At 45.5% G+C, this 15222-nt stretch overlaps 1 protein-coding gene across 2 annotated transcripts in view; it reads left to right on the top strand.

Annotated features, from left to right (window-relative positions):
- The window catches only part of CAPZB (capping actin protein of muscle Z-line subunit beta), a 56148-nt gene that overhangs the window by 13504 nt on the left and 27422 nt on the right, over window positions 1–15222 (top strand). For both annotated transcript variants that reach the window (XM_066334409.1, XM_066334410.1), the window contains exons 2-3: window positions 1103–1192; window positions 12254–12375. In XM_066334409.1, the coding sequence (XP_066190506.1) occupies window positions 1103–1192; window positions 12254–12375 (212 nt within the window). The remainder of the gene's footprint in view (window positions 1–1102; window positions 1193–12253; window positions 12376–15222) is intronic.

The following is a 15222-nucleotide window of genomic DNA, read 5'->3' on the forward strand; positions in this document are numbered from 1 at the left end:
CCTCTGCCTGGGCCTGGCTGCAGGAGCTGGGCTGTCTCTGTCCTTGGGGTCTCAGAGTTCAGTAGCTAAAACTGAGGAATTCCATTCTCCTGGCCATCTAAAGAACAGCTTCCTAATGGATGTCCACTGAACTGAGCATTCCCTCCTTCCCTCATTCCACAGGTTTAGCTTAATTGCAGGAAACTTGGCTTCCTGTTTCTCCCTGTCCTGGGGGCTGCTGCACTGAATAATGTGATAATGGAACTGTGTTAGAATTGAAGCTGGTTTTTAAATAAGACTTTGGGAGCTTGACAGAACTCAGGAGGGTGAAATGAAAGCTCAGCTCGTGGGATTTGGGTGGCTGGAAACGGCAAAGAGAAAAAGGAGGGGAGGAGCAGTGAAAACAAACTGGTTGTGCTCCACCTGACCTGGGATCAAAGGAACTTGTGCAGATTTTTGGTGCTGTTAGGTCAGCAGGAAGGTGTCTGTTTGTGTCTGTTGGTGAAAAGGACGGCTAAAGGTTATGTCAGGACCATGGCTCAACTCCTCAAGTGTCTGGGGCACATTTTCTGACTCTGAAGTGGAGTTGAGGAGTGTTTCTTTGTATCAGAATTGGTGTGAGACCAGCTACAGTGAGCCCTTTGGAGAAAGTTGCTGTGTTAGCTCTAAAGAACTGATGCCCCTCATTTCTTACCTACAGGCAGCTCTTGGTCTGTGTCATGGATCATACTTTACGTGCATGTTTCATTCTGGTTTTCTGACAAAGCTGCAGGGGAGAGGGAGCTCTGTGGTGGAGCAGAGTTTGTCTTGGGTGCTGGTTATCTCAAACTGATCAGTGCAAATGAGGAAGTATTAAACCTGCTTTGGGAGAAGGAGCTTTCAGTTCCCTAACCCAGGTTGTTATTGAGATACTGTGGATAAACAACACATTAAACACAAACATGAGAAGCAGTTTTGGTCAGGGAGGACTGCACTCCTTTCCATCACCTGCACGGTGTTATGGTCCACAATCAGATGTAATGAACTTTACTTGTATTAATGCAAAGCATGCTGCTGGGAGCTGGGAGCTGTGTGTTGTGTTACCTGTCCACCTTGTGACCAAGGGCTCCTTTTGTTCCTGCAGAGTGACCAGCAGCTGGATTGTGCCTTGGATTTGATGAGGCGTCTGCCTCCGCAGCAGATAGAGAAGAATCTCAGTGACCTCATTGACTTGGTGAGTACTGCATGCTGTCCCCAAGAAGTGCTGTGACAAAGGCCTGGTATGTAAGAGATTCTGAGGCATCTCGAAGCTGTGCTGATCTGTCTGTCCCCTTGCCTTTTGGCAAGGTAGAACAACCATTGGCTGAGCAATGTCAGGAATCCACGACTGACTTGGGCTGTGTGTGCAGGACACCTGGGGATAAAGGGTCATTAGCAGCTCTCTTAATGAACTCACCAGCTCTGCCAGGTTGGAGGCTGCTGTTTGAATGTGGGACAGTGTGTACAGATGGGTGCAGGCCCTTGTACCTGGGTGTTATCTCCTGCTGAGCAGCCTGTTGTGTGCAGCTCTGGGAGGTGCAGTGGCTGTGCTGCCCCACACGCTGCAAAGACACTGCTGAGAATGTCTGGGCATCTGGAGAACACCCAAATCTATTTATAATTTGTGCTCTATCAGATGTTCTGCAGTCTAGTGTCAAAAACCAAACCTGGTTGACCATCTTGTGTCTGATGCCTTTTTTTCTGCTTGTCCCTGGAGCTTGTGTTGTCCTTTACACACTGCTGGAGAGGAAAACTGACTTAAGAAGGATTTCTAGACTCATTACAAGTTGCACATCCTGTGATGCATGTTTGGGCTGTAATAACCTGGTTAGTGCCAACTGTCCCTTAAAACACTGTGTGGCACAGTTGCCTCTGGAGTAATTGAAGGTGTTACTGAAATATGGATTTAATGTATGCAGAGTCTGCTAGTGGGAAAACTGGATTCTACTGTCCAGTCTAAACACATGGCTTATTTCTGACCTAAGCTTCTAAATTTGTGCAGAAGAGCAGCTGCTCACCAGGTAGAGGTTTGGTTGGGAAGTGCTTCTAAAGCTGGTGTTGGTAAGCTGTGGTCAAAAAATTGTGGCTGACTTGAATTTATCAAACTCTAAACATTTCTTTTACTTATGTAAGCCAAGGTACAGGTAAGAGAGCTCTGGGGGTCAGGAAAAAATTATTCCCTGCAGGAAGGGATTATTTCTTGCTCTTGAAACCATTTAGTAATTGGCTACATCTGTGCCCCCAAAACTCTTGGCAACCTAAAGCATCGTTTTTGTGGCTGTTGCCGGAGGTAGGACACAAGTAACTAAATCACTGATCTGATCTGGTGTGACATGGTTGGTTTTGTGATGAAATTGGGAGGACTGAGCAGGTTTTGGGGTTTGAGCAGCTCCCAGGACCACTCAAAACGAGGAGTTGTTTGGGGAGCCATGGTAAGCTTGACTATGTAATTGGTCTGAGGCTTTTTAATGACGCAGAAAATTGCTGGGTACCTCTAAACGCTGGAATTACTTTTGGATGGTGCTCATTAGTGCTCTACATGCTTTCCATCAGCAACACGCTCCCTGGGCTCCTTTTCATGGTGTAACATGAACCAGAGCAGTTTGGTGCTTGTTAGGGGGAGGGTCTGTGACCCCCACACGAGGCATTGCAACCCCTCCTCTGGGGCAGAGATGAAATAATTTGTTAAATCCAGCACCATTCCTTTATTGTTGAGACACCTGTAGACCAGTTCTGCAGCCACTCTCAGCTTGACCTCCTGAATTCTCCACTGGTTAGACAAGAGCAGTGTGTGCCCTGCCACCTGTAATAGCTCCAGAAACTTCATGAGCCAGACTTGAGCAAATAGTTTTTTGACCTTTTTTTGGCAAATTTCATCCAGACCTTTACATCTGATGTTTCAATTCTGCTGCTTGTCCCATTAGCAGACAATAACCTCCTTGAGGAAAGCAGCAGACTCCAAATGCATGAGGAGCAAGAGCAGGTTGATTCAGCTTGGGGGAGAATTGTAAAATGTGGCACCCTGACTTCTTGACTTCCTTGTGCTGGGCTTCCTTGCTCAGTGCACTGCCACGGTGGAGTAGGTGTGCAGCAGAGGCTCATATCAGTATTTGGTGTGAAGTTTAGGGTACTGAAGTCTGTTTGCAGCTCAGTTTGCCATGGTGTTTTTATAGGATTTCATCTCCAGACTGATGGTGGCTGCTTGCTTAAGATCCATTGAAAGGAGAGAAGATGGCTTAGAAATGTCATTGTATGTAAAGAGTTTTCCAAAACTAACACAGTAAGAATATGGCATCTTCTTTCCAGAATCCCAGAATGGTTTGGGTTGGGAGGGACCTTAAAGCTCCACCAGTGCCACCCCCTGCCATGGGCAGGGACACCTTCCATGAGACCACCTCACTCCCAGCCCCATCCAGCCTGGCCTTGGACACTTCAGGGATGCAGGGACAGCCACAGCACCCCTGGGCACCCTGTGCCAGGGCCTCCTCACCCTCAGAGGAAGGAATTTCTTTCTAATATCCCATCTAACCCTGCCCTCTGGCAGTTTAAAACCACTCCTAGGCTGGAATTCCTGTTGGGAGGGGTAACTACACTAAGTTCCCTTCCTGAGGTCCCTCTTACTCTATCCATGTTCTGCTGCTTGTGGCTCATAAAAGAGCAGCTTGGTCCCCAAGTGAATACATGGAGTATGTCCAGGACTGTCCATGACTGCCCCCAAGTGTTGTGCTGACAAGGGAAATGGCCCAAACTTGAACATGAAGTAAAAGGGTGGGTGGAAGAAGAGAATTTTTGGGTCACTGGCCCTCATCAGCCCAGACACTTTTCATCCATTAGCAAAGGAGTTTGTGGTTTGCCCTTTCACCACATCTGTTGTTGGGTTTTTCAGGCTGCTGAGGCTTCAATTAGCGTTCATTAGAGACCTTGTCAATCACAGCCCTCCAGAAGTCCTGCCTGAAAGAAGCTGTGCATGGTGCTGGAAATGGGCCTTGGCATGGAATGCTCTGCTTGGGGTTCAATTAGTCATTACTTGTAAATACTCTACTCAGAGGCTGTCAGAATGTACAGGAGGACTTCTGAATCTCTACAGAAAGAGTTTCCTGTTGGCACATACCTTTTTAAGGACAACTAAGTTAAATTGGAATAATTTTCCATGGAGCTCTGCTGGAAACTGAGCCTTGGAGCATCTACCTGTGGGCCAAGTCCAAGCTGAAAGGAAGTTTCCAAAAGAGGGGAGAGAAAGGTGATTGCACTGCTCTTAAATGGGTTTGTTGTGAAGGTGCTCCAAGACAAAGGTTGGATTGATGAACTTCAAGGTCTTTTCCAACCTAAATTATTTGGTGTGTAGTGACAGCACTTGGGGCATTAGTTCCGATGTAACTGTGTGACATAAAAGCTGTGTCACCTCCCTATTGCCTCACATTGTCCAGGAGCTGCTGCTGCTGATTCACTGTGCTTCCCATGACACCCTGTTGTGAATCACATCTGTTCTCACCACCTGCTGGGAAGGGGGCTGTGAGGGTGTTCTCTGGTTGGAAATGTGTCCTGGAATCAGTTGAGTGAGGTTTGTTTGGCTCATGGAGGTGTGAAGGAGGGAAGCTGATAGAGCTGGCTGCTGAGTGGAAGGTCAGAACAATCCATGGCAATTGTCCTCCTGCTTCCTTTCTCTTCAGGTCAGTGTACACAAAGTCAGCCCTCTGTACTTGTAGCTGTGCTCTTTCCAAGAGAAAGCCCAAAGAAGGATCAGTTTCTGGGCAGTTTTCTGCCTTTCTGGGACACCTTGGCAGCCCAGGACAGGTGGGTGAGTGGTGCCCAGGGTCACAGCTCCAGAGTCCTTTTTGGGGTATTTTCTTCAGACAACTTCAGTGATGTGTCTTTGAGGGCTGAGGTGGCAAAGGTGGAAGGAAACCAGATTTATTGTCCCTGTGGGCCATGTGCAGCAAATAACAGATCTGTGACAGGATTGCCCTGATGGCTTTGACTTGAGTGTGGAAGTTGATGCACTCTCAGTCTTGGTGAAGGTTAAGCAGGTTCCTTTAGCAAGTACAAATTTCCTGCTGAGTGTTTAATTTGGATGTTTGCCTGGGTGTGTATAATATAAATTAGATGAAAAATCTGGCTGACTCAGGAGAATCAGATGCCTGGCATGAAGTGGGGGCAGAAAATGGTCCTCAGAACGGATGGGCTCACCAGGAGAGGGAGGGCTGCTCACAGCACAGCTTTCTCCCTCTCTGCTCCCAGTAAGGCTGGTATTGAAACAGCAGTCATTCCCAAAAGTGAAAGCTTTCTTGAAGAACAGAACCAAGTAATGCTGCCATGGAAGAATTAAAGTGAGAGTTCTTTATAGACACAGCAGTCATAACTTTGCTGGTTATTTTTTAAGGCTCTGTTTGCAATTAAAGATCTGGGAGGTGATCAGCTCTCCTTTCTCATCACAGGGGAATACTGAAGTATTTTTAGTAGAATGTGTTACTTTTTAGAAAATCCCGGGGTGATGAATCTTAAAATGTACAAACTTATGATTTTGAAATATTTGAACACAATTCAGGCTGTTGCTTCATGTGAGCTCCAGGCAAATCCCAAATCTGCTTGCATGCCTTCAGTCACTGAAGATATATGAAGCTACAGAATTTACCCCCAGGCAAACTGCACTGCTCGGGCTGCACAGACCATAAAGAACATGAGAATGTGACTGGAGCTTTTTGTGTTTGGAGTCCAAGAGCCTGAGCACTGTGCAGCATTGTGGGGAGAGATAAAATAATTGGATGCAGATGGCCCGCTGGGCGTCTGGTAGGGTGGAAGATGTTTTAAACAAAAAGTCAGATCCAGTGAAAGCTGAAAAAGAAGGTGGTGGAAGCAGAAGTGCATTGACAGCCCTGTGGGCTCAAAGCTGAGTCTTTGACCTGCTGTTCTGCCTGGACTTGCTGACCTGTGGGATGAGCTGCCAGCAGCCAGGCAGGTTTCTAACACAAGGATTATGGGCTAAAGAAAGGGGCTCTGGCTCTCTGGGTAAATTTATGGTGGTTGAGAGACAGTTTTTCCATTTTGTGAGTGGTTGTGGGGAGGAGTTTTTCCAGCTAACAAAGATTATCTGTGGATATCTTGATAGTAATTGGAGATAGCAATTAATATATGTAAATTGTTAATGTGATGCTTGGCTTAGAGCTAGCAACCCCACTTCCTGGCATGAGATTGGAAAAGGGAATTTCAATTCTGGCCTTATATCACTTATTCTTTCTATTTTTAAGCCTTTTTGTCTTCCAGGCTCCTGCCACTGCCCTGCTGGTGTTAAGAAACCCTTAAAATATCTGTTTAAATATCATTTGAAGGGAGTGTGTGTGTGTGAAGATGAGTCCTAGGTGGAAACCTCCCTAACCTCTCTAAGGATGGAGGGAGGGGAAAGCTGGGATAGAGGAATATACTGGAGGGAGTATGTCCTGCATACCCCTAAACTGTTGCTGGATGTCTCCAAGCCCAGCTGGACTGACACAAAGAGTCAGAACTTCCCTAGACATTGATACTCTGTGATGGCTCCTGGGGCTGGGGCTGGTAATGGGATACAGGAGCCTTCACGTGCAGGTCACCAGCCCCTGCCCAGGGCTCTCTGGCTGTGCCTGCCAGATGGCTGCCTTTTGTTTCTCAGAGGGGGAATCCAGCAAAAGCCCTGTTTTATCCAGCAAGGCACAGGGAGAAAGCCAAGGGTCCTGTTTTATGAAGGGTTGTCACCTTTTTGAATGTAGTTCCTCGAGCTGAATTAAAACATTCTGTAATTAATGTGACATGTCTGCTGTGACATAGTTAGCTAGACAAACCTGCAACCTTGTTAACATCTGTCTTTTTCCAGAAAACTCATTTGGCTTAATTTTGGTTTTGCCAGTTCTTGCTGGAATTCAGTGCAAGGACATGAATAACACTGAGCTGTTTCCAGTATCAGTTATATCTTGTCTGAACACAAAAGTCCATTTAAGTGTCATTTCATAAACAAGGCTTGGTGATTGTGTGGCCTTTGGACCTGTGATGGATCAAATTAAGGTTTAGCCCTGTGTGGATTTGTGGGAGTGACTTCAGTGGTGGTTTTAAGCCCAAGATGACTGGAAACCTTCCTTCTTGAGTGTCCACAACATCCTCTAGGCTCTGCCTGCCTCCTGCAGGAACAGAAAATTCTGAAGCTGTGCAAGGCTCTGAAAGAACAGAATAACGTTTTATTAGATGGAGGATCTGAGCTGCAGGTCTGCCAGAAGGGTTATTTTATGAGAGTGTCAGGGAGCTTCCATGGGCTCCTGTGTGTTTGAGTGGTTTCCCCAGGCCATGGGAGCAGCACTTCTGCCCTCCTTTAATATTGAAAGTTCACATGTGATAAAAATCCTCAACCTTCCTGATGGGATGGGGCTTTTAATTAAAAACTGCTCTCATCACACGTGTGTTCAGATACCTGCACCTTGCAGATGCAGATTCAAAACACAGATGGGTCTGAATGGCTCCTTTGGCTAATTAAATGGCTCCTCATCTTTGCCTCATCTTCCCAGAATTATAGAAATATTTGGGTTGGAAGGGTCCTTAAAGATCACCCAGTGCCACCCCATGCCATGGCAGGGACACCTCCCACTGTCCCAGGCTGCTCCAGGCCCCATCCAGCCTGGCCTTGGACACTGCCAGGGATCCAGGGGCAGCCACAGCTGCTCTGGGCACCCTGTGCCAGGACTCACCTCCCTCACAGAGAAGAATTTCTTTCTGATTTTCAAAGTAAACCTAATCTCCTTCAGTTTGAAGCCATTCCTCCTTGTTCCTTTTGTTTCTCTAAGGAAAAAAAAGTATAATCTTGAATTTTGCTGCATTTAGCATAGTTTTCCAGTGTGTAAGATTCCTGTGGAGGTCAGTAATGCTGACCTCTGAATAAACATGGAAAAAGACTATTTCTTAGGGCTGGTACATCAGGAATGTTGCTGTTTCAGTGGTAGATGTGGTACGTTTCAGTCAAGGCTGTAGAAGAAAGCAGCCACCTGGATGTACTCAACTGGAGTGGACACAGCCAAAATACTGGCTGTCCTGAGTGTGTGAAGTGCAGAATTTGATATGATTCAGTGTGGTCAAAGCCAGGATGGGAACTGTGTGTCAGACATGGAGAACTGAGGTATTACTCCTCTTTCCTCTAGGAATTTGTTTTCAGCTACTTGTTTAAAAATACTTAAAAAAAAAATCCAGAAGCAATTGTTTAATTGCTAATAAACTCCTTGAACCAAGAAGTGAGTGGAGAAGGAATGATTGAGCTTTGCTACTCCAAAAAGGGTATGGTTTCCACTTTGGCACAAGTGATTATTTGTCTTGATAGCAGAGCAGTTGCCTTAATTAAAACACTGTCCACATACCTGGGCAGCTCTGCTGGGGAATTTGGTTACACGGGACAACAGGATCCTTGTTTGACACGTTTCCCTCACTTTCTCATTCAGGTTTTCTTTCCTCTGCACTACACATCCTTTGTGTATCTCCTTGGAAAAAATATCCCCCAAACACCGTGCCCTGTTCCTTCTGAATGATGCTGCTGTTCTCCCAGGCTCAGCCCCAGATATCCTCCTTTTTTTTCTTTGCAGTTTACACTGAGGGTGGTCTCGCTCCCTGAGTACCCAGAGCCACCAGAAGAGATGACTGAGAGCTGAGCTGGGGGAACAAGGGTGCATTAAGGCCAGGTGACATTAATGCTGGCCTTCAGCTGAAGATAAAAGGTGCAGATTGTGTTCTGCATGTGACCTTCCAGTGCTCAGAGTGGGAAAAGGCTGTGTTAGAACAAAGGTGGGAGTCCAGTCTTTGCTTAGAAAAGAGCTTCATCCTCCAGCGTTTGCATCACACTGACATTGATTTCGCTGCTTTGGCATTTCAGTTTGGCCTGAGGAGTAGCTTAATTCTTGTGTTTCTAAATTGAAGTCTAAATTCCACGTGTAATGACTGCTATGGACAAGTGCTCAGGGACCTGAGTGAGTTTTGGCTCTTCAGTTAACATAGAACTGCCTTAACAAGAAAAATTAACAGCACAAACCCACTGTTTGAGGTTGAAAACTGAGAGCATCAGTTGCCTTTGCTGGGATCAGAAGATAAACTGAATCCTGCAAGAGTCTGAATGTGCACAACAGTAATTTAAATGTTTTAGTAAGATTCAATGCTTGACATGGAAAAGGATCTAAAGGACCTAAATTCAGAAGGAATCAGAGTCTCACGAACATAAAGCTGAAGTCTTTAAAGCTGCAGATTACCTTGTTCAAATTACTGCCTGTGCCATGTAAGCAGTTTTCAAGAGTAGAAGAGGAAAGGCAGTGTGCATAAATTGTCAATTCATTCTGAGGAAGCACAGCTGATGTAATAAATGGTATAAAAATTACATTCTTGGGGTAACTGTGCCACACTTCGGTACTTTTCCAGTAATTTGAATTACACGAGTAGTTCCATCAGCTGGAATATCTGTTCTTTTTATAAATAGTGTAGAAATTTCCCAATATTTCCAAGCTAGATGAGTGGGTTTTCTTCTGAAAGACGAGAAGGGGAAAAGAATAGATTGCCTGAAGTCCTGTGGAGTGTCTGTACCAAGGAGACAGGGGATACACAGCTTGTTTTACAATGGAGGGTTATAATACACTGCAGTATTATGTTTTAGTGAATGTGTGATATAATGCAGTCACTGTTATGGCTGTAGGAATAACCACAGAAGTTGGGATACCTTGGCCATGCAAATTTGTTACCAAATCATTCACAGATAAGTTTAGTTCAATAGATTACATCTTAAAAAAACAATGGGTTACAAGTTCCTTCTAGTCAATGTGGGCTTGTGCCCTGAGCCCTGCAGAAACCCCACACCAGGCACGTGCTGTTCTTACCAGAAAGTTAAATCTCAAAGTTATTTGTGTGGGGTTTTTTTAAAAGGTTGTAAATTCAACTTTTCTGCAGGGGAATCAGCTCAGCCTCGGGTTTGGGGTTTCTTGTGAGGCAGCTTTGTGTGGATATTTGGGGTTGGAGGATTGCACACGAGGCCTCTCGTGCTCCCTTTCCACACACGCAGTGTGGGCTGTTCCCAGAGAAACAGAGTGGAAACAGAGGCTTGGGGAAAGCCACTTCCCCCCAGTTGTGTTTTCATCACTTTACTCCTCCCAAAGGCAGGTCAGAGGCAGGAGTCTGCTGCTGGACATTTCTCTGTGCTGGTGGGCTGCTGCCCAGGGGACATATTCCACTGGGCACCTCTGGATGGAGCTCCCAGTGCTGGGCTGCTCTGGGCTGTGTCTGAAGCTGAAGCAGGAAGATTGAGTTGCTGTCAGCCTGAAGAGTCAGCCCCAAATTAATGGTTAATGGAGAAGGAAAGGACAGAGGGGAGCCAGATGTGCTCACAAACCCAGATATATCATTTCACCCACCTTATGCCGCCACGCTGCTGGTCTGGATCAGCTCTGGGAACTATTTGGGTTGTCTGGTCTCAGCAAAAAGGAAGAATTTCCCTAAAAGCTGCTGCTGCTTGTCCACTTCTGTTGACCCAGGAATTTGTTGTGGTTTTGAGGCCTCTTCAGCCAGGCCTGCAGGTGCTAAAGGATGAACTGCCCTGAGAGCCCTGAGCTGGGTTAAATCCTGAACTGCCCTGCTCTTGGTCTGGGCTCTGCAGTTCTCACTCATGGCCACATGACAGTCTGTAGAGTACCAAAATAAAAACACTCAAATGAATATTTCAGCTTTTTCAGCCCTTTACCAACCGTGTCTTGGTTTGCCTCTGATTTTTAAGGGTTGACTGTTTGGGTCAAGTGTTGCATCACTTGCTGATCGCATCCTAGAGCCATGGAATGGTTTGGGTTGGAGGGCCCTAAAGGCCATCCAGTGCTCCCACTGTCATGGCAGGGACACCTTCCACTATCCCAGGCTGCTCCAGGTCCAGTCCAACCTGGCCTTGGTCACTTCCAGGGATGAGGCAGCCACAGTTTGCTTTTTTCATTTCCATTTAGGGTTTTTTGGGTTTTTTTAAATCTTTTGTAATCACATTGATTTATGTTTGTCCCAGCTCACTCTGCCATCCTCTGTATGTTACTGCCTTGTACTTGGAATTAGGAATGTTTTTGTTTCAGGCAGTTTGATCACTTCTGTCCCATCCAGTGCATTAAAATAGTTTCGGGGCTGTTGCACCCCAAATTTGTTTTTTCTCCTCTAGGCTTCTTTCCTTTGAAATGGTGCTAATCCATTCAGTGAATTAATGGCTTGAAGGGAAGAAAGCACATTTCCATGTTTTCTTTATTCCTCCCTCCCTCCCCTTTTCATTTCTGAGTTGTGAATTCATCACTTCATGATTAATTTTGCCCTTGATTGCCTTTTGTCCTCGTGTTCACAGTCAGGTTTTCATCTCTATGATGTGGAGTGGAATGTAGAAGAGATTCCACACTGCTTCTTTCTTTCTTGTTTCATTAGCACATCGTTACCAATCTATTCAAGAACTTACCAGTTGTCCTGTGCTCCTGTTGTGTTGGGAAAGGGCATTTTGCATTAGTCCATTTCTCTAGCAGTGAAATCTGGGCCGTTGTTCCAGCAGGAAACACACCATGCACTGATGGTTTGATGGCAACTGCAGGAATGATTGTTGGTCCCTGCAGGGCACAGGGCTGCAGTTTCCTGAGGTGTGTGCAGGGAGATCCAGCCTCCTGTCCCTGCAGGATCTTACAGCCCCTCTGCCACATGGGGAGCAGAGCTCATCTTTGTCCTTGAGCAGGGCAGGGAGGCAGCTGGGGTCCTGGATCCATGGAAAGTTGTGCAGGATGCAGGAGGTGTGTTGGATTTGACACAGACACTTTGATTCTCATCAGCCAGCGTGGTCATGCTTGGCTCCACGCCTGGAAACTGCTCTGAACTTGACCCGGAGTGGGAGCTTGGGAAAGCTCACTCCAGCCTATGGATGGCAGATTCCTTTAGCAGCTCCCTCATTCCCACTCCACTGTAAATATTTTCCTTTATCCAGCAGCTCTGGACAGTCGCTTCCCTGGCTGGCCTTGGCACAGAGTGAACATGGAGAGTGTGTGCATTGAAGTGTGCTGGACCACACCAGTGGTTTGGGAATTAAATCTGCAATTAATCCAGGTGGGAGCGTAGGGGTGTGTTGTAAGTGAAGTGATTTCTTGAAGAGTTTTTTTGGCTTTGAGACAGATGTGGGCTGTTAATAATGTAATCTGTTCTTAGGGGTTCCAGTGCCTTTCAACTTTAACGTGTTGCCCTCTCTCCTCTCCCTGTTGTTCCTCCCACCCCACAGGTCCCAAGCCTGTGTGAAGATCTCCTCTCCTCTGTGGATCAGCCCCTGAAGATTGCACGAGACAAGGTGGTGGGGAAAGATTATCTATTGTGTGACTACAACAGAGATGGGGACTCGTACAGGTGAGTTCCCAGCCAGAGCTGGGGCTGGCTGCTGCTCTGGAGATGACATCCATGTGCAGACCCTTCTCCCTCTTATTTTCAGCCAAAAAAATATCAGTCATTTAAAGATTTAGAGCCCAAAATGTTTTGTTGTTATCTTGCTAAAGGGGGTGACTGATGTGTTTCTCTTTGTTTTCTGTATTCTGAATTAAAACCAGTCAGGTCTCTAGCAGATATGGCCTTGATAAGAAATTAGACCAGTGCAAGGTTATAAAATCTCTGGAATGGATAATGACAGAAAAGAGATGATGCAAGCCATGGGTTTAAACAAAATCATCTTCAGCTTGTACAAAACAGGGTGGATTTGCCAGCTGGGAAAGGCTCTTTCATTCATGTTTTGCAAAGAATTAACTGACTTTGGACTCTGTCATTAGTTCTGTTTGAAAATCTTGGCCCGAGTTTTTGCCATAGAAAAGGAATCCCTGTCTTCCAAAACAGGTGATTTATTCTGAGGACTGTAGACAAAAACTATGAAAATATTAATTCAAACCCTATAAGCTGTGTATAATTACAATATAATTAATTTTGAAGTAGGAGGGGCTATAATACTGGAATGACACAATCAGGTTTCAGTGTTTTGGCTGCCACATTGAACAGTCTCTCTTTTAATGTGTTTACCTTGCCATTAGGATGGTGTTTTTAATTTATGTTTAAATCATCCCTTCCCTTTCTCACATTGCCTGAGTTCCTTTAATGGCTGTAGTGACAGTGGTGTAGTTCCAGATATTTAATTGAAGAATTATGAGTTTACAGTCCAGAAACCTTTGGGACTCCTGCAGCACTTTTATTCATTCCCTTAAGGAAAGGTGCTGGGCTGTGAGGTAACAATGCCATTCATCTCCTGCCCTGAATTAGGAGCTCAGCCATCCTGCTGCTTCTGGGGATGATTCTGAGCCCTCCACTTGTCTCTCCTTGCAGCTTTAGTGTCATAATTTACATTTTGGTGCTTGGAATTATCTCCAGGAGGAATCTCACTCTGCTCTCTGTAGATTTGATGTAGTGTTTTACATTCATCTGGCCAGAATGTTTCAAGAGTTGTGTTTCAAGGTGGAATTTCAGAAAATATTTTTAATAAATCTTTTTTCTTTGGCTCAGGCATCACTGCAGAAGCAGGTGAGCTTGTAAAGGATTCGAGATGAATTGGTTCAGTTGCTGTGAGTTGCAGGAAAGGTCCCTCTCTGATGTGAAGCACATCTGTGTGTGGATGATTTACACAGAGAACATGCTGAGATTCATTTTGTCCTAGAAACAGGAGATGGAGAATGAGAGTGGATGCAGATTTTGACAGTGCCTCTGGATTGTGGCTGAGTGTAAATCCTAATGCCTTGTTTAAAATATAACCTATTGCAGGGGGCCAGCAGGTAAGCAGGACCCAAAGGTGTCACTCACATTCTTTAGGGTACTAATCTCATATTTAGGAACTATTCCAACCTTCTACAGAAGAGCCTGGTGCCTTCTAAAAGCATTTTGCATTAATTTTGTGTGCCCCAGCTGGTCAGATCCACATGAGCAGCTACTTGCATTTAATCAGTTCTGAATTAGTAGATAAAACAGGAGTTTAGAGCTTCTGCCCCCCACGAGATGTACCCAGAGAGCTGCAGCCCCTCTGGCAGATGCAGGAGCAGGGATTAAATCCTGAATTTCTTGTGGATCTTTCAAGAGATGCTTTCTCCCTGAAGTTAGGTTTCTTGCAGCCCCTTTGCATCCTGCTCAGGCAGCTCATGGACATCAGTCACCAGGGACACAGGGAACTGGGAAAGGCACTGGTTGGACACTAATGGGACATTGTGCTGTCACTAATGACCCCCTGTGTTTAATTAGGGTACATGACAGCCCTTCCTCTAAGGTCAGTGTCACTCTTGCCTCTGAAATCTGCTCCATCTCTTTCTGAGAAGATATCGAATAGTTACAAGGAAGCAGGAGGAATTTGGGTTTTAAAATCACTTTGAAATTTTCAGGACTTATTAAGTAATGAGGTTTCAGAGAAGCTCTTTTTCATTTGTTCCTCTAGAACAGGCACCATGTGTTAATTGCTGGCAGGAAAGAATCCTGTTCCTTTTGGTTCAGGCGTTCTGGATTGAAGTGATTCTTCCTTCTGGAATTGATTGGTCCCAGCTCTGATTCATGAAGTAAATTCTTTCCTTCAGCACACAGCAGAAGCCTTTGAAAGCCCAGCAGCAGTGCCCTGTGCATGTTAATCCCATTCTACGCCCGTGTCCAGACACTGCTTCGTACCTCATAAAATCTGCAGTTGTTACTGGGAAGTGGCTCTTACACTAATTTAATCAATTAGGCCAAGACCTAGGAGGAGTTCACTGGGCTTTTAAAAGCTTTTGATATTTCCACAGCCGTTTTTCTGAACCACACACTCAATTAGGAGTCTCAGGGAATCCTGCTCTCTGCCTGCAGCGTGCTGCATCCCCAATTCCTGCTCACTCCAAGCTAAACACCTTTTCTTCTGTATTGGGCAGGTTGCTAATTGCATTTCTTTTAGCACTAATCCAAGGGTTTCAAAGCATTCCATGGGCAACTGAGCCTCCTTCTCTTTCAGCAGGAGAGGTGGGGCTGGGAAGTCAGACTTTTTCACTGGAAATCCAGTTTTATAGGGTTGGGTTTTTTGAGTGTCTTTACGATTTGACTGGGAATTTGCCTGGGAAAAAAAGCTGCTGTGAGAAGTGGATATCCTATTGCTTAGCCCATCACAGTTTAGTCTTTCCTTATATTTAGACAGACTTGGTTTGATCCATTTCAAATGTGGATCAGACTAGAAGGTAGATTTTTGGAGTCTCCTTGGATGATCATAAATAG

Source organism: Sylvia atricapilla, chromosome 22 (assembly GCF_009819655.1).
Source record: "Sylvia atricapilla isolate bSylAtr1 chromosome 22, bSylAtr1.pri, whole genome shotgun sequence".
Taxonomy (NCBI): domain Eukaryota; kingdom Metazoa; phylum Chordata; class Aves; order Passeriformes; family Sylviidae; genus Sylvia; species Sylvia atricapilla.